Source organism: Pelophylax lessonae (assembly GCF_965119305.1).
Source record: "Pelophylax lessonae genome assembly, chromosome: 5".
NCBI classification, from domain to species: Eukaryota; Metazoa; Chordata; class Amphibia; order Anura; family Ranidae; genus Pelophylax; species Pelophylax lessonae.
In genome coordinates, this window is record NC_138772.1 from 120,271,420 (window position 1) to 120,291,646 (window position 20,227).

Consider the following 20,227-nt stretch of genomic DNA (forward strand, 5'->3'; position numbering starts at 1 on the left):
TGCTGACTGTAAATTCTATCATTTTTAGAATTTTTATATTTCTGCGAAAAAAATTTTATACTGGTTTTAAATATAGTTCTGTTTAATGTTTTCCAAATTAGAGAAGGTAATTTTTTATGCAGTAGTTTTGGTAAAATAACAGAAGCAAAACTATGCTATGTTAAAAACAGCAAAGTAGTTGAAAATAGCACTGTTGAATTTCCAACCAATAAACAGTTTAATTTGCTTTGTATTCTGCCTTGTATTTTTAAATTTCTTTCTATTGTGTTAGTAACTTTCAGCCTTGTGCAAGTAAAAGGGGATGAGGAGCAAAATGGAGAGTCATTCTAAATATAGGTAGGTGCAGGGAGACCTGTGAAGAATCATGATCCCTTTTCCCTTTCATAAGGAGCTAAGTGCTCTGTTATAGAGAAAAAAAAACACGACCCCCTGAACAAGGCAGCTGGCACAGGGTATAGAAAATCCCAAGCAGATGCTGGGTAAATGCTTGCATGAATGCATTTATATTTATTTGGAAAATTCTTTTATAGTTTTGTAAAAATCTATGTATACTGAGACTATAGTTATGTTTTTAAATACATTTAGGCCATTAACAAAAAGTGAATAATGGGTATAGTTGTACGAATGAGTGAAACCCATCTCCTGGCCACAATGTAAGATTCTTGTTCTCAATGTGGTTTGTTTCTTCTACACAATCCATTTGGGATGTAGTATTGTTTTACATGGAATACAAAATGGCAGAATCGGGGATTTGGAATTAAACTGTTAACAGCAAGGCAACTCCTGCTAGAGTCCATTTAGCTGGCTTCTCCTTGGTTTTCAGATTAAATGTCCATACATATGTCGGGCCCCTGATTTTAGTTTTGTATACAGGACATTCATAGACGTTCTTCAAGTCTTGTTTGTCGATAGGAATTGCACGGACATAGACGACAGGCATGGCTGGTGTCAGCTCTTTGAGACGAGCCTCCGATATCACACCTGCTTGAATGTCCCATCTTGCACCTACAGAGAGACAAATACTGTAACAATTGCTCTGTATATGTTACATCTAAACTAAGTTTCTCAGTCTTATGTATAATTTACATTAAATCGCAAAGTGACTGATGTTTACGGCATCAGCTGCGCTCTTTACAAGAAGCAAACACAGGATTGAACATACTGTATTGCCTACAGCACCAGAGTGGGTGTGTTTTTTTTTTTTTTTTTTTTCTTCATACAAATTACTTGCGGTTTCTTTACTGATATGGAACTTGTTGTTTTTTTTTTACCTTCCATAAACAGTCCGTGAATATATGCCCCCTCACGAGGGGGATGGCCAAAGTCATCCTTTGTCTTTTTTGTCACATCAACCGTTAGGCACATTTTATCCAGCGGCCACTCGTTCTTCCGAGCCATGCTCTGCATAATTGCTGGGAAAATACAAAGATACTATAGTGATCATTTAATGCCAAGAGTTTATTAGAAACAGCAAGAGCCAGTTCACACATTGGGATCGATTTTATTTAAAATGTAGAAGCTATTTACTAAGGAAAGGTTCACACCAGTGTGATCAGTTTTGCATGCAACTTGAGGTGCAATTCTGCATTATGATGTTTATATGCTGAAAGTGCAATTTAATGGCTGCGGTTTGGAAATACTACTCCTACAGCAGCACACAAAAATTTACATTTTTTTTTTTTTTACTTTTCCACATGACACAATCCACAACAACGTACTGCATTGCACCAAATTAGCACAGGACCCCTTCCCCCAAAATTGCATTGATTTGAACAGTTGCTATTGATGATGATCTTTCCATTGTCATGCAACTTAATTCACATCAGAAACTGCATTAGTGTGAAAGAGGTCTAAGAAAATTTTGGTAAATAAGGCAAACCAGCATTACCTTTGTTTACTAAAGAATGATTGGGAATTCAAACACTACTGTTTTTTGATGTAGACAGACAGATGTGGCTGGGTTGAATTACCCCTTTGGCCTTTCTATCTGGGATGGTAGCAGCGGTAGGTGCTCGTTTTAAAAAGAAACCCCTCAGCATGATGTAGTTAAACCTTATTACATGGTGGAGACTACAGCAATGGAAATGAACTACTCTCGCAGCAACAAGCTAAGTGTAAACCCAACAGAGAGACACTTCCCTTTGTTGTGGCCATTTTAGCATTAGAAAGTGCACATATTTTCCTACCATAGTTTCTTTATAAATATGTTTGCCATGTAGCCAGTAAAGCAAGAAGAGTTTTTGGTTTACCAGTAAAATTTTTTTTCTTGTTGGTTTTCTTTTTCACATGACAGAGGGCTAATGTTCATGACTACTTGGGTGTCATGCTGCCATCTTCAGGTATATGAACCCTTGCCAAAAAAGGCAGGAATAACCCTTCCTAGCTCTGTCTCTTGTGATGGACTGCCAAGAAAAGGAATGTACAGGTAAACAAAAATAAAATCCTTTACATGAGGGGTGGGAAACGAGGCCAACATGCCCAAAAACAAAATGAGAGGAGGGGGGGGGGGGGGTCAGAAGTTCACTCACTGCAAAGTTGCCTAAAACTTCCAGCTGTGGTGGGGGTAAACTTCTCTACCTTCTAGAACTTAGTAAATGTGTGAGAAGATCAGGTGGCAGCCTTAAAAGCTTGATGCTGAATAGTGCAGTAAGCTATGGCACACCTAGTGGAATGGGTTTTTAAAGTGGTTATGTCACCTATGAAAAATCATGTAATTCCCTTTCTTACATGAAGATCTAATGTACAATATTTTTTTTAAAGAAATTATTCTGCAAAATACCTTATTTACAGCGCAGCAGGGCACTTGCGTGACCTCCCACTGCCCTCCTTGATCCAAGCACTACAATGGGGGGGGCTGTATTTCCCCACTGACGTTAAACACACACTGCACAATCGATCTCCATGTAAGAAAGGGAATTACATGATTTTAAAGCGCTATAGCGGCCGGATGGCCAGGTAGGAGATGGCTAACACACTCCCAAGCTGCCAGGGAGCGAGGAGAGCAGTGGAAAGACGAGGTCAGCATGTATATTGACCACAGTAATCCGGGATCAGCAGCCATGATTACCATGGTCAGTAGGGACGGGGGAGCACAAGGACTGGCCGGATCAGCCAGGTTTTGTTTTTTTTTTTTTTTTAAGGATGAGATTAACCACTTTAAGCAGGAAAGGAGAAACCTTGCCCTTGATCCTACAGGCCTGAGAAACAAGCTGACTAATCCACCTAGAAATAGTGGCTTGAGAAAAAGTTTGACTATTTGCAAGGTCCCTTAGGTAGAATAAACCGGGAATTAGACTGTCTAATTGAAGCTGTAGACCTCCGCTAAATATGAACCTTCGCCTTAGAATGATTGGGGGGGGGGGGGGGGGGTGAGGGAATGTAACACAATGGCCTGAATTAGTTTAAACAAAGAAATGGCCTTGTGGTAAGACCAAGGCCTCAGCACCACCTTATTCCTGGTGAAGAACCAGGAAGGATTCACTAGGAAAGAACAGCCAACTTAAAGAGCCTTGGGTGCAGAGGTAAACAACTACACTACCTAATGCCCCGTACACACGTGCAGATTATCTGAAGACTTTTGTCTTCAGATTTACCTTTTCTATGTAGTGCAAGGGCCTGCCGGATTGCATACAAATTGAAAGTGTTTAGGTTTGACCTCATATTATATGGTTTTGGTAAGTCTGCAGACAAAAGTCTTCAGATAATCTGCACGTGTGTACGGGGCATTACACTTAAGGAATGACAAGGGAATTTAGTAGAGGTTCTAAGGGAGAAGACTGCATAACAAGACAAGCCCAAAACTGTAAGGGGGGGGGGGGGGGGGGTGGTGGTGTTGCTGCACAGACCGACTAATTCCTTATGACACTAAATGAAAACTTTGCCCAAGGAATGAGAATAGGTGTCATCAGATATCAGCCTTGGTCGTTCTTTTGCAGATACTTAAAGCCAGAGACCTCCCCCTGGGGGAAAAAAACAAAAATTAAGCAACATGAGATACAGTCAGGGATGAAATGTGCAAACCTCATACCAGGCATAGAAAGACTTCCATGACTGCACTTTCCTGGAGGTATCCTTTGGGACTTGGAGTTCAACTTCCAGGCCATTAAAAGCCAGTGACTATAAAGCAAAATGGAAGATCGGTCCCTACAACTGCAAATCTAAAGCAGCCCCATGGCTTATCTACCAGTACATTTACGATGTCCATGTACCACATTCTTTTTGGTCCGGCAGAACAGGTAAGAAAGGAGTTGTGTAGGGAAAAACTATCCCAAAGAGTCACTAGGGCATCTGCAAACGCCTGAGGATTCCTGGGGCTGGGACACAAATCTGTGGTTCCCCAGTGCAGACAAACATCTAGGTGACCACAGCCCATTCTCCCAAATTCAGCTGCTGATGGCTGAGAAAAATCTACCTACTACTTTTCCATGGCAAGGGGGGTCGAAATGTGACATTCTGGCCAAGACCAGATAGGGTGTAATTCTTCCAGTACAACATGACTACTACTTCCTCGTTGATGTACTGTAATCATAGAATTGTCTGATTGAAAGCCCCCAAAGGTAGACAGAGCTATCCAAATCGCTCAAAGTTCCAGGAAGTTTATTGGCATCCTCCGCTACAAATACCACATTTCCTGAAATGTGAGGTTTTCTGAAAAACCTGCCACGACCAATAGGCTAACATATGTCATCAAGAACTTCTAATTCATTAATGATTTGCTGGTGTTTGTGTAGATATCTACTCTTCCAGAGTCAACCTGGTCTAAGGAGTAAGCAGTATCCAAGGTCTCCTGTTGTTTGTCTCATACTGACAGGATATTGAGTTGCAGAGCTCTGGAATGAAACTGGGCACATTAAAGGGGCTAGCATTGGGGGGCGTGTCCGGCCAGCGAGCGTGATGGCCGCATGAACTGAGTGCTCCGGCATCCACCAGACCAAAGCAACTCACAGCGGCTGACGACTTCCATTACGAACACAGTGAACGGCTGTGGAGACTCCCTACACTACCGGGCTACGATGTCCAAGCGCAGAAAGGCGACAAAACCGCCACAACGGCTGACCGACTTCTTCCCGGCGGCGCCGGCTCGGGGTAAGCAAAATGGCGCCGGGCCCGGCGCAGCTCCCGGGCATCAGCGGTGGCGGTGATCCCCTTATGGAGGACATAGCAGACATGGGGACGCTGGAGGAAAGCTCTCCACCCTCCTCTCCTACAATGTCCAGCCCTGCTAAATCGAAGCAACGCCGCAATAGTGGGGATACTTCCCCCTTCACACAGCGCACCTCAGACAAGGCCCAGAGGCCTCATAGATCCCCCCAGACCTCTCTATTGACTCGTTCCCTGCCTCAGACCAGCCCATATCCGAAGCGACTATGAAGCGGATGCTTCTGTCCTTCAGGAGCACACTCCATGCGGACTTTGATGACATGTTTCATGAAATTAAAGGCAATGTACAGACCAATGAACATAGAATTCATCATTTAGAGACTAAGATAGCGGACCTCTACAATGCGCACAACGACCTTGTAGATGCCTACACTGACCAGGAGACAGAAGTTCAGCGACTCCAAACTAAAATTGCCGACTTAGAAGATCGCTCACGTCGGAATAACATTAAGTTTCGAGGGATTCCTGAAACTGTCCCTCACAGTGAGCTGACCCGCTATGTGCAACGCTTGATGAAGGCACTCCTTCCCGCCCTGAGCGACATTGAGCTGTGCGTGGACAGGGCCCACCGAATTCCGAAGCCTAAGTTTCTTCCTGACACTACTCCTAGGGACACCTTGGCCCGCATCCATTATTACCATGTGAAGGAGCGTGTTATGTTGGCAGCAAAGCAGAGCCCAGCAGTGCCCGAGGAATTCATGGGCATCTCCCTCTATACAGATATCTCGCAGCAAACTGCACTTAACCGTAAGAAGCTAGCACCCCTCACTAAGATGCTTCGCAATAATAAAGTGATCTACAAGTGGGGCTTCCCCACGAAGCTGCTGGTCACCTGGAATGGCAAGACATACCCTATCTACAGTGTGGAGAAAGGAATACAGCTTTTCAAGCAGTGGCACCTACCTGACGAGACCCCGGTACCTACTGTCCCTCCATTGGAACGCCTGCAGAATGAATGGACATGATTCTCTACAGTCCTCTTCTTCCTGCATGAGTCAGATTTTCCAACTATCTGGAGGAATGCCGTGAGCTTCACCGTTTGCTATTTTTGCTGTTTTACTTTTTATTTTTTGCTCTTGAAGGTTTGCGTTCTACAAATACTCTGTGACAGCTCAGCATGTTGCTGAGCGTTTGTAGACCCCCCTCAGTCGCAGTGGCTTTTTTGGCTGCCCATCAAGCCTGCTTTTTTAGTCAGGCCTTTCTTATCTTTGTGTTGTCTGTCTTGTCGTCCCCCCTTTTTCTTACAGCCTCTGCAAACCTACCCACCACCAGCCTACATCCACATCATCCCTGGTGCGCCCTGATGCCCCAAGTATCTGCTGGATCCGGATATCCCTCCTGCACCTCATCCATCTGGCTGCACGCCACCCTGGTGCCTTCCTGTCTACAAACTCTTTTAGTAAGGTACTGGTCACCACACATAGTGAGACCTATTCTTGGTAGGTCCCTCACTAATCATACATATCCTACCATGTCACCATGACTCTGAAAGTTCTCTCGTTGAACAAGAAAGGGCTCAATAGTCCTTATAAGAGATCGGCATTGATTAGAGAAGCCAAACTTCACAAAGCTGACGTTCTTTTTGTCCAGGAATCCCACTTTGCAGCCCATAAGTGTCCTATAGTGTCTCTCCCCCATTTCCCCCACGTCTATTTGGCCAATGCTCCGAAAAAGAAGTGTGGTGTTTTTATAGCTGTCAGAGACTCAGTAGCATTTAAGTATATTGACTCTATTGCTGATCCTGAAGGAAGGTTTATTGTGCTGATATGCCAACTGAACAACACTGTATTTACCCTACTTAACCTCTATGCCCCAAATACACAGCAAAGGAAGTTTTTGTCCCCGCTGCTCTCTGTGGCGATGAAAATGTTGCAAGGCACCCTCTTGATTGGAGGGGATTTCAATACGGTCCTGGACCCTGCCATGGACTCCACCTCACAAACCAGGAGGCCAACACAATCTATTGTGTCTTTACTGCAGTCTCATGATTTATATGATGTCTGGCGCTGTTTTAATGGCTCTGAAAGGGATTATACCTTTATGTCCGCACCCCATTCCTCATACTCACGCATAGACCTCTTTCTCACTACGAAGGGATCCTTGCAGAGTGTGACTAATGCTCGCATTGGCACAATTTCTTGGTCTGACCACGCACCGCTAGTTCTGGAGTTCGATGACAAGTTGCGCAACTCCCCTCCCCCGGTGTGGAGACTGAACTCTGAGTTGCTGGCGGATGAGAAGCTGCGCCAATCGATACTGCAAGAACATGACGATTTCTTTGAATGGAACGATGGCCCTGACGTTAACAGGTTCACTTTATGGAGCACATATAAGGCATACATGCGAGGTGTGTTGATCAAAATGTCTTCTTATTTACGGAAGCAGAGGAGGAAACAAGTTGAGGACTTGCTGAAGTCCATCAATCTCAAAGAGCAAGAAAATAAACTCAATCCCTCCCCCGGTCTTACACAACTTATCGTTTCTGAAAGACAGAAACTAAGGTCTCTCCTCCTGTACAAATATGAAAATCACCTTAAGTACATGAAGGCTCAATTCTATGCACTTAATAACAGAGCAGGGGCTTCGTTGGCTCGGAAGGTCAAATCCAAGCGACTTAAACAGAAAACTCTATCCTTGACCTATCCGACTACAGCTGACCTCCTGACCAACCCCAAAAACATAGCAGATGCATTCGCGTCTTATTACCAGAAACTGTATGACCTCCGCTCTGACAATTCAACACCTCAACCTACTCCGGAGGGCATTGCCGAATTCCTCTCCAAAACAAAATTGCCTACCCTCTCTCAGGAGCTGCTCCAATCTATATCACAACCCATTACCTCACATGAAATCTGCTCCGTTATTGCTAAACTCCCTAACAATAAATCACCTGGAGAAGACGGTTTCTCCAACGACTATTATAAATGCTTTGCTCCAGAGATTGCCCCTCTATTACGGGACGTCTTCTCTCTTGCCTCCTCCACTGCTTCCTTTCCTCCTGATATGTTACGTGCTGTAATAATTACCATTCCAAAACCGAATAAGGATCCTTCTCTGCCTGCAAATTATAGACCTATATCACTGCTAAATGTAGATATAAAAATTTATGCCAAGATATTAGCTCTAAGGTTACAGAGGGTACTTCCTCTCCTGATACACCCAGATCAGGTGGGATTTGTCCCTGGCCGTCAGGCCCCTGATGCCACTAGACGTCTTATTGACCTAATATCCCACCTGGGGACCCCTCAAACGCCTTCTCTGCTCCTGTCCTTGGACGCGGAGAAGGCGTTTGACAGGGTCCACTGGGGCTATCTACAACAAGTCCTCGACAAGTTTGGCATTCACAATTGGATGCGATCTGCCATTTTATCTCTCTATTCTAATCCCTCTGCGGTAGTCCTTACTTCGGGAATCAAGTCCGAACCCCTGCACATTACCAATGGAACCAGACAAGGTTGCCCCCTTTCGCCCATCATTTTTACACTACTTATGGAACCCCTAGCTCAAAGAATCCGTGACTCCCCTTTTATCTCAGGCCCTAAGATTGCTCGTTCTGAGCACAAGATAAGTCTGTTCGCGGACGATGTTTTGCTCATTTTGACCAATCCAGCCAAATCTCTCCCTGCAGTGTATGATTTATTAAATGAATTTAGTGCAGTCTCCTATTATAAACTGAACGCTAGCAAATCCCAAATACTTGCTTTACACTTACCCCCGGCCCTACGTCAGTTACTATCTCATGATCTACCCTTCACTTGGGTCACAGACTCCTTAGGTTTCCTGGGTATCCAGCTCACCCCAAATCCCTCCAGACTTTATGCCTACAATTTTAAACCCTTACTGGACTCTTTACCACGTACTCTGGCGTCCCTTAAAACGCAGGAACTATCCGTCATGGGTAGAATAGCCACATTTAAGATGATAGTCCTGCCTAAAATTCTGTACTTCCTTCGCACACTGATAATTCCCCTCCCACGCTCTTTCTTTACAGCCCTTCAAAGTATGGTTACCAAATTTATCTGGGACCGCAAACCCTCGAGATGCTCGCTGTCTATTATGTCCAGGCACAGGTCCCTAGGGGGGATGGGAGTCCCCAACCTTTATTCATATTATAAAGCATGTGTTCTCGACCAACTCAAGTACTGGTGGACTCCCTCCTCCAACAAATCCTGGTCGCAGATGGAAGGTGATTTAATGCCACATAAGAGCCTCCAACTGCTATTACTTGCTACTCGAATAGGTGCCAAACCCCCACAATCCACAATCCCTTCGATCCTTTGTTCGGTCCGATTATGGAAAGAACTTCCCCTTACCCTATCGCCTACGGACGGTGGCCAAAAAATTATGCTCCCGCTGAAAGCTTTAGCCTATCTCATTCCCAACCTGGATCTCACATTGTGGCTGCCTAAGGATGCCCAACCGAGATACGTAAGAGACCTTTTTCAAGGCACCTCATTTTCTACATACACGGACCTAGTGAAAAAATTTAACCTCCCGTTGAAGACCTTTCACACTTATCTCCAAATAAGGTCCTATTTACGCTCAGAACCCATACCACACTTTGTTACACTGCCTACTTCCATTCACGAATACCTTCAGGATCTTCCTGGCTCCTCCAAGGGCATAACCCTTTTTTACAAAACACTCACTCAACCAGATCATTTCTCCAAAACACACACCATGATCAAATGGGAACAGACCCTACAGAAAGCATTTCCTAACTCCCACTGGTTGAAGGCCTTCTCATCCACGTACTCGGCCACTAAATGCGTTACACACTGGGAACAGCATGTTAAACTAACCCATCAATGGTATCTAACGCCATATCGGCTTTCCAAAATCTACCCTTCCCACTCGCCCTCGTGTTGGAGGGAATGTGGGGAGTGTGGTACCCTGTTTCACACTATGTGGGCCTGCCTGTCTCTTAGGTCATTCTGGAATAAAATTTTCTGCCTGATATCTGAATTGTGTGACCAGCAGGTGTCCCCTGAACCGGAGTTAGCTCTCTTACACATCCGTATACAGGAATTACGGCCTGCCTCCAGGCAAGTGGTGATTCATCTTCTCTTAGCAGCCAAACTCACCATCACTAGACTGTGGAAGTCCACCACAGCCCCCTTGATAGGAGACACCATTGACACCTTGAACCAACAGTGTGATATGGAACGTATTCTTTCCCGCATTTACCTGAACACCAAAGCATTCCACAGGAAATGGGATATTTGGCTCCAGCACCCTAAATGCACAGTTAACATCTAATGAAATATTGATTGATGTAACATAAGGTGGATTTCATGACCCTGCCCCCTCCACTACCTCCCCAACTTCTTAACCCGCTTTATGTACACCCCTCCCCCACGCTCACCAACGCCTTTGCCCCTCACCATTGGCAGTTTTTTCGGCAAGTTCACTTTAGTAGGCGAATTATTTACTGTTTATTTGTACTCCAAGGTGGACACCCCCCCTGTGTCACAGGTTGTTCCCATGGGGGTGCCAGGGGTGGAGAGGTCCTCCGTTTCCTTGGGCAAGTGTTTTAACACCTTTACTTAAGCTCCATGTGAACGTGTACTGATAGCTGTATTTTATGCCTCATATCTGCATTATTGACATTGCTATGTACATCTTCTTCGTTGTAATGGAGGCACTGTATGTAAACTGCTTGTTTTGAAGCTTCTGTTTTCTGTTTAAATCAATAAAAATCTATTGAAACTAAAGGGGCTAGCATTTTTCCCAGCACCTTCATGCAGGTCCTAATCAAAGAAACTTTTCAGCAACCTCAACACAGAGAGACAGGCTTTTCTCTGGAGGAAGCAGCACTATCGCTTGTGGTGTGTGGAGTACTAAATCAAAGTAATCCAAACCTAGTGCTGTCGGAACCAAGGCCAACTTCTGAAGGTTTAGCACCCAGCCGAACTTCTCCAGGACACTGACTGGTATGTGGCAGTGATCAGGAAAAATATTGCTGGCTGCACTGGTCTGGTGTGGCAATTAGGAACACTGGATGAGATTTACTAAAACTGGAGCACTCAGGTTACTATGCACAGTTGCATCAGATTCTATCAGCTTGTAACTTAAGCTTTGACAAAACCTGGAAGCTAAATGGTTTCTTTCCAGAGCTGCATCAGATTTTGCACTGTCCAGTCTTAGTAAATCCCCCTCACTGATTTTGGTGACACTGTGACTGGTGTGGTAGTGATTCGAGACACTGTGACTTCACTGTTAGGTCGTTCACACATGAGGTTGCTTTGCTTCACACTATGGCAGGAATTATAGCTCCTGTGTATGCGTGCGGATTGTGACCGATTCAAGTGAATTGGGGAGCTTGAGATAGTGATCCAACACTGATGCACTGATCTGCATCAGAGGACTGCGTTCCTACTGATATGCATCAGAGGACTGCGTCTGTCAATGAACCTAAGAGAAAAGGATTTTACGGTAAGTCAAAAATCCATTTTTTTTTTTTTTTTTTTACATACCATCACCAGAACCATTGTAGTGACTGCACTGCTCTCTGGGGGATTTTTTGTTTTTAATACTGATTGCTCACACAGTCATGATCACAGTGTAAGCAATTGTTAACACTGTCCAAAGGCTTTCATTCAGCCTTTGTTTACTTTGGTCACAGCAGTCAGATGGTACAGGGCCAATTTTATTGGCGGTTTACCTCGATCTGTGATCCGCTGTGTCTGAAGGACACCGCTCATAGGCTGCCTTATTTAAGTAGGAAAAAGCCAGGTTAATAGCCAGAGAACACAATTTTGTGTAGAATTCCTCCAAGGTGAATGAAATGCTTCGGCGGTGAAAATAGCCTTCCCTGCTTGAGCCTATTTGGCATATATATAACTTCGATAACGCAGATGGGGGAAGATTCTGACAGCAGCGTAAGGTTAGTGCCATACCACATCTGCCAGGCAACCCATCTTGGTCTTCTGTTTCTGGAATCAGGATTGCTCGTGACGAGTCCTTGCAAGAGAAATCTCAGGGTCCAGGTTTGTTTCAAACAGCTTCCACCACATTCTCTGGAATTTTCTTAGATGCCTCATGCTCCTCATGCTCCTGCAAAAGGGGAGGAGTAGCCTATGTTTGCATCCCAAATCAGTTAGAACCTTTATGAGCTGACTATGCAGTCCATATATGGCTGCAGAAAATTCCCCCCTTGAAACAAAGGCAGTAGAGGAATATGCCTCTGAAACAGTGGTATTACCAGTTCAGGGCAGGGAATTAAGTTGACTCTTTTAAAGGGGGCCATTGCAGGTCGAACTGCATAGGAAGTTCCCTGTACATAATTAAAGGGTTTGAAGCTCACCCCATTGCCCCACTTCTGTGCCTGTGTGAAGACATGGCTTGCTGAGGCCTGTAACCTCCCAGAGGGAAACAGCCACCTACCTGAGAGGAGTGTCAGCCTAAGCCAAACACCTATGTGGAAGTCACTCCCAGTAGCCTGAATAGGGCCCTAGTTGGTGCATGTGAGAACCAGCAGGGCTGGAGGCGATCTGATCCCCCACAGATAATAGGCTCAGTCAGCTGGAACACACAGGTACTGCGGCTGACTAAAATTGTGGTTTATACAGACACATGAAATCATTGCGCATGCTGGACTGTTACCCTTGAGCTCTACCACCACAACCCCACAGAGCAGTAAAATGGTGCAGAAGTCCCAGTACACCCAGAAACAGTCAGGGGGAACTGCCCCGTGCTCCAATATACAGAGGGGCACTCACCTTTTCAGGTGCAGGGTCAAAAAGCCCGGTTTTCACGTATGACAGTGGGCAACCCCATAGGATCAGCAGAGACTTAACTGCCCTGTACCTGCAGGGTGCCCTGCCAGCGAGGTCACTGGGTACAAAGGATATCACTGCCAGTGGGATTCAGTGTGGACAGGCAGCCATTACAGGCCATACCCACTCTTTGAGTATTGTTTCTGGGGACAGTCCTTGACCTGTTGGCCATAGTGACTGAACTTGATAAGACCCACCTCTGTGTCCCATCTGAGGCTTGGTGGAGCTGGGAGGGGTTATGCCTGTTTTGACCAGTGTTTATTCAACTGAAGGTAATATTAAATACAGTCTGTCCTGTGATGTACAATTAAGAAATTAGGTTACCATTGCTGACCTTTGTCTGAAAATGCTATGTATTTCAGCATTAATTCCCTTTAAAAGACTTAAACCATTACTTCCCAAACCTTGATCAGTCATGTACTACTCCACGAACTGTAGTCTATTTTTCATTAAATTATTTCTTACTGTGTTTTTCTGCCTCCCTGTAACATCCCCCATGAGTTCCTGAACACCTCCTTTTTTTTTTTTCCCCTCACATCCATTTATTTCAAATAAACAGTGCACCTTAGTTGCGGTCATGTGCACTGCTCTAGGCACACTCTTGAAATCCTATAGTCTCTTGTTTATCTCGGAGCAAGCAAGAGAGGATGGCTACAATCCTACATGCAGTGGGACAAATAGAAAGGAAAATAAGCCATCCTCTAACATGAAGTCAGATCACAGCAGCAAAAATAAATAAATAAAGGAATTTGGAGGCGAATGAGAGCAATAGAAGATACTTTTATGACGTAAAAGAAACCCAGTTTTCTCTTAAGTTAAACTTACCTAGGTGGATGCAGCATCAGTCCCCCGGCGCCTCTGCACTGCGAACCGAGCGATCAAACCCTGCCGATCACTCGGTTCTGACAGCTCCCCGAACAAAGAGTTGCTGACAGCCAGTCAGTCAGCAGCTCTCTGCTCTGCACCATCCTCGCTCATTTGAGAGCTGGGCTGTGTAGGGGCGGGGAGCCGCCGGCTCAGGCTCTAAGCGGCTCACTGAGCGGGTGTCGGTCCAGGCACCTAGCAGATCCCGACTTCCATTGTCATGATGGCGCTGTGCCTGGACCAACTTCTGTAAGAACGGGTCACAGGAGTTTAGAACGAACTGCACTCCTGTGATCTATAGGAGAGGTACAGCCAAACGAGCTTTGGCTGTACCTCCTTTAAATAGAATTTTGTGTGTATCTGTACAGATGATTGCTAGAGCTCAGGTATACATTTTCTTGTGGCCCTTTTACCCACCTTCAGGCCAGTTTACACCAGTATGCTGTGTGAGAAAAGCTTATTTCCTACATTGTGATCAAAACGCACTGTGCTTGCAATCTACAGTAGGTGTCAGGGCAATTCTAACAAACTCCCAAATGCAGGTCACAAACGCAGTACATTTGCCTGCACTGGATTGCATGGTACAGAAGTACCATCTGATCTGCTTCCTCTTCATTTCAAATAAAGTAGTGCATGCACTGCTTTTGCTGCGGTCTGGTGTGATTTGAGCCCATTTAAATGAATGGGCTGAAAATGTGCTGCACCAGAGTCGCGTTTTTGTGTGATTCATGGTGTGAATGCCTCAAGCCCCATATGTACAAACAAAGGAGGTATTAAATGCAATAATGTTAATCAATCAAAAAAAAATTAATTAAAAAGCTGTCTAGGGAAATATACCTGTTAAGAAAGATTGTGGGTTAAAAAATCCAGAAAGCCAGACAACTGCTGGTAACACCAAATCTTGTGTCCACATATCCAGTTCACGACATCGCAGCAGAAGATCGTTAACCCTAGGAATTATATATTACAATTATTAAAGCTTGAACTAAAAATCAGTAACTTGTTCTGACAGTAAGATTCTGTACATACTATGTGGAAGGTTTTTTTGTGTAATACATTTTCTTTATTGCCCATTGAAGGACACATTCTGATTTAGTTGGGTTATATAGCCACCTTCAGGAGGTTTGGACCCCAGAAAAATCATACGTCAGCCTCTGTATAACACATCTAAAACCCAGTATGCCTTTTTTTGACAGTGCTCCTCAGCTTTGCTGACTATTGTTTTGCCAGCCTTTATTTTTTATCATGGGTTTTTACCTTCAGTGCTACACCACTTTTTGAGCTGGTCTCTTTATAGCAGGTCTGGATTAGCATTTTCTTAATATTAGCATTGGAGGCTGTACCCACGCCTCACTAGACTGGATGCACAGGATATAGCCTTTGGGCACTGTATTTATTGTGCATTCCAGACCTTAACACAATGCATTAATTAGCCATGCATAACTTTCCAGAGTCATGTTGCAGCCCCAGATGTGACTGTCTCTCAAGACTCCCTGAGTAAGGTCGGTTGCACTGAAGCACCAGGCGTTACCTCACTTTTTTACACTGTTCCCACCACCTTGGTTTACCACAGAAAAGGGTTAAGGATGAGACACTTTGTACTAACATCATCGGTTTGATGGAGTGACGCATGCACGCTGTGCACTTTTTCCATCATTCAGCCTTGAGGAATCATCCTACTCCTGAACACACATAGATCTCGGATCTATTCCACTGTCCACCTACAGTGACTTGGTCACCTCCCAGCTGCCTAAATCCCTTACCAGTACCAACTGCCTGAGTTTCTTACTTTGGGTCTTGTATTACTGCTACACTGTAGCCATAGAAGACATTAAGGGAGCAGTCCTGCTACCAAGAGTGACCTTAGTCTATACTCCCTTAGTTGTTTTGTGGGCTTACCTGTTATCCCAAGAAAGATCCAAAGCTTGTAATTTAGAACATAAGACCCCAATTGCTTTAGGGTTGTCAGCAGCAGAATGATTCTCAGCTTGATTTAATGAGTCCTCCCCAATGTCCACAGGGTCCTCTATGCCTACTCAGCTACCAGGACATTCAGGCTCCTGGGCTCTAGTGCCATCCCCTGCAGAGTCCATCTTTGACCCTTCCAAGGTCCTTAATCTTGCTGGGCTTGTGATCGATAGGATCTCTGGCACTGGAATCTCTTGCTGTTACCCCAGGTTTGTGTCAGACCTTAATGATGCAGTGCATTTTACCCTGCATTTGGAGGATCAGCATGCTCTTTTAGCCCTCGGATCCTTTAAGGCTCCCACTGCTGCAAAGACCTTTCCAGTACACCCATTGTTTAATAGATTCCTTCATATGGAATGAAAGCACTCAAAAGGGTCCTGAGCTGGAAGCGTACCTGAACTTTACCTGTTTGAGAGAGTATATCAACTAGTGGTCTGTTCCACTGTAGACACACCAGTGATACACCTTCACATGAAGACCACCAAATTGGTTGAGAGTTCTTGCCTTTTGGGATCCCACTGACAGACAGTTGGAATTCCAACTTAAATTCAAGGCTGAATTGACTGGTTTACCCTATGTCCCATTTTAGTGGGGACTTTAATCTGTCAGACTGTGTCAGAATGGGTGATTTTTTTTTAAAAGGTATCCACAAAATAATTTTAGATTTTTTGTTTGACCATTATTCTTGTAGATAAGAAAATAGTTGTCAGCATGCACAAGAGGCGTGGATGAAGCAAGTCTTTTGTGAAACCAGTTAATCCGTATAAAGCCAATTACAATGTACATGAAAAATTATATGTGCATGTGACATATGAAATGTGATACTTTTTTTTTTACTTGAATTAAGAAAAGTCTATGGTAATTGTTTTTATATTGTACGTATTCATTATTTTGGCACATTCTATGTCCCATTACTCTCTCTCCCCTCATCTCTTCCCTGTGGGGGTGGGGGGATTCATTTGTGCATTCCAAAGTAGGGATGGTGTCTCAGAGAGAAATGTGTTTGATTAGAGGGTCTCACCATTATTATGTATTCTTTAAAAGGGACTTCTGCAGCGCTGGGCTCATGCTTCAGTTGTAATGGCTTTTTACAAGCATCTAAATGCGTGACTCGCATGGGACTCATATCCACACAGAGGTGCTGAGCTCTCTGGCTTAGTGCAAAGGGCACCGACATCATATTGGTTGAACTAGATGGACTTGTGTCTTTTTTCAACCAGACTAACTTTGTAACATCACATCCAAAAAGTTTTTAATTTTTTGCTTGTCCTTCAAAATAACATAGCCTTGTTAACCCTGACCTCAACAACATGATTAACAATGCCACAGGTGGCCAGAGTGCGCTCCTACCTTAAAGTAGGTCAACGACGGGTCTGAGGACTCTAACCCCTCTCCTTTATCCTCTTTTGGCTGCAGGTACACGCAGGCCTTCAGAGCCCGAGTCCCAATCTGCCTGTAGTAACTTGTGACATGTTTTTCTAGCAAGAGAAAGGAGGTGATGGGCAGGAGAGCTCCTGCACACACCCTGTGATCGACAGCTTCAGCTCTCATTTAGCTATCACTGGGCTCTGCAGAGTGTAAAGCCAGCTCCCTGCCCCCTGCTGTATGAAAGCTCAGACAAGCTGCATCAATTATGAACTTTGAATGGCTGTACTGTAGATAAGAGAAGTCATATAAACAGGTACAATTTATGTAATCTCTTGCTATCATCTGAGGCCAGTCACTTTACTGGGTAATGTAGGGGTTTACAATCACTTTAAAGAGACTTGTTTAGGTTTCTGAAATGAAAGAAAAACTGTCAATGCCCTGCAATAGAAGACCAGGTAAACTCACCCTTACCTTCCCCAGTGGCTTATCTCCCCTACCTCCCCTCTGTTCCAGTGCTGCAGCTTCTGTAAGATCAGAAGTTTTGAATGCCAAAGAGACTTACACAGGCTCTGACACCAGAGAGGCTGGGAGCTGACAGTTTTATGTGTTTTAGATTCCTGACAGGGTAGTGTTAGCAAAATGAGCAGAATCTGGACAACAGTTTTCAGGACAGCATTCTGTCTGAGATTTTTCCACTGGAAATGATTTGACCCTATAGATCTTTCTTTCATGAATCATGAACATTCAACTTTGCATGTCATATGCAGGGCCATCTTTCCTGTAGTCAATAATAACAGCACCAGTCTACGCTGAGCAGAGAACAATACAATATATTCTGATAGTTTCCAGTACATTTCATCAAGATTTTGAACTGGTTGAAATAATTTACCTTCATACACAATTGGAATTTATCCTTCAGTGATCCTCCTTTATTAAACAATATTAATTGGGTGCTCTCGGTTTCTGCACTGCCTTTTTGAATATTTTATTTATTAAAGAGCATCATTTTTTTTTTAATCATTTTGGATAAATTGTGAACGGTATCAAACCTTTGTCTTTACTTCAATGCAGAGATTTTTATTTACTTCCTGTCCCAGAAACTTGAGTGAGTGGAGATATTCCTAAGGTGGGGGGAAATCTCATCTTTCATAGTTGTCACCAGAATAGGTGAACCCATTGGAAGATTTCCCCTCTATTACTGTTCCAGTGATAACCTTAACATCTAAATTTTATAGGGTGGACCATAGAAACACAGCAATACATGTAACTGAGGCCCTCGTTTTGTCTCACCATGACCAGCACTGGAAAAAGGTTTTAGTCTGGAATCTAAACTAAATATAGATTCAATTGATGGCAGTACTCCGTTCGAGTGAGCCATTGTCACTACTGTTTGCATATGATAACATCTATATTCTGTATATCAGTGTGATATTAAAAGTGGTGAGAAACAAATAACAGCACAGTGTACCTAAAGACATTGTTAAATCACAATGCTCACCAGTGCCCTAGCGCGAATGTTGATGGATATGCCAGCCTTGTCCAAGAGTCAGGAACACTATCATAGTAGAGTGCAGTTTGCAGAGCCTCCATATCTGAGGAGATAGTGAGCTCCCCCTAGAGAGACAATTTCTGTCAGTATTCTTTACGTTCAAGTTTTGAAATAAGCTTCAGTAAAGTAAACTGACCTTCAGTCCCAGGTCAAGTTCTTTTAATGACCTCCGGATCTCTTTCATAAGGATATTCATCCGCTCACATTCCTGGAAACAGACCAGGATGTAAGGACTTCTCTCCATTGTCTTCTGCATTATCTCCTGCAAGTTATATTCTTCTGGAAGCTTTTCCAGAATTTCATCCAAAACATTCTTCACCTGCAAAGAAAAGAATAGATCATAAGGGCTTGTCCATGTATGCAATCTAAATATAGGAATACATTTCTTGTAACCAATAAATTCAGCTTATAAGCAATACCAATATCCTATAATCGCAAAAGCCTAAAGCTGGCCTTCTATGGATTGAAATTCAGCTAGTTCAGCAGAGACCAGCCGAATTGTGATCCATGTGTGGCCAACCCTGTTTGACAGATGTCAATTTTTAAAGTGACTTCTATCAAACGGGCATGTAGGTTGTTTTTTCCTCAATCAGCGGTTGCACCCAATTGGCTGTATTCCACTGATCAATGTATTCTGACAGCAGAGTCCCACTGTCAGCATACAATGTCCCAGCAGGGACCATGTCCCATCCATCTGACTTGTGTAAATGGAGGGATTCTTTCTTTTTTTTCTTTGTTTGCCAGCTAATTGAAAAAAAAAAAAAAACAAATCATCTATGGTCAGCTTAGGTTGTCGTTTGTGCACATTTATATGATTACTCCCTAGTGTTCTCACCAGCAGCCATTTCAAAACGTTTAGCATACCTACTCACAAGGGACAAAAGTATGGCATGCCTACCTGTTGTAACAAAGCACAAAACAGTATCTGCCACCTGTATGTCAAGTTATTATTACCCTTTTCTTCTATTATATACTGTATACAGCACTGATGTATTACACACAAAACCCATACATTTGTGTTTTGGTTGGATAAGAAACCAGTCCAACATGAGTGGAAGAGAAAGGGTTAAAAAGTATGTCAGGTTGTAAACAATGTATTGCCATAGAGGAAACTTCCTCCCAGTCCTATGTGACAACCCATCAGTTTAACAGAAAGTGAAAGCAGACCTTCCCAATGAGACACATACTCTCCCAACTCTATTATAAATTGATTTTAGGGCTGTATCTGTCCCCACTGATGAGTTACTCTCCACTTCCAGTTCTGTTCTACAACTGTTGAAATATAAATGTTAGGAAACATTCTAAACAGGAACAACGACAGTAATAAAGCTTTGACTGATGTTCTAATTCTTCCCTGCTATGCTCAAATTAGAAAAAAAAATGGACTGGAAGAAAGTTGTTGATCTTTATTTAATATTTATAATAAATAATATGGCAGAATGCTGGTCCCGTCTGATTGCCTTTGGGGACCAGGAAGGAAATTTCTCCCTGACAGATCAAATTAGAGCTTTCTTTATAAAAAGCCTTTTGCCATTCTTTG

At 43.7% G+C, this 20,227-nt stretch overlaps 1 protein-coding gene across 1 annotated transcript in view; it reads right to left on the bottom strand.

The window, feature by feature from the left end:
* Positions 1-684: 684 nt before the first annotated feature.
* DNAH11 (dynein axonemal heavy chain 11) overlaps positions 685-20,227 on the bottom strand; it is a 420,238-nt gene continuing 400,695 nt past the window's right edge. Inside the window, exons 79-83 of the mRNA XM_082257534.1 lie at positions 18,824-19,006; positions 18,637-18,752; positions 14,640-14,752; positions 1,272-1,412; positions 685-1,005 (exon numbers count right to left, since the gene is read on the bottom strand). Coding sequence (XP_082113660.1) covers positions 758-1,005; positions 1,272-1,412; positions 14,640-14,752; positions 18,637-18,752; positions 18,824-19,006 — 801 coding nt within the window. The 3' untranslated portion in view covers positions 685-757. The remainder of the gene's footprint in view (positions 1,006-1,271; positions 1,413-14,639; positions 14,753-18,636; positions 18,753-18,823; positions 19,007-20,227) is intronic.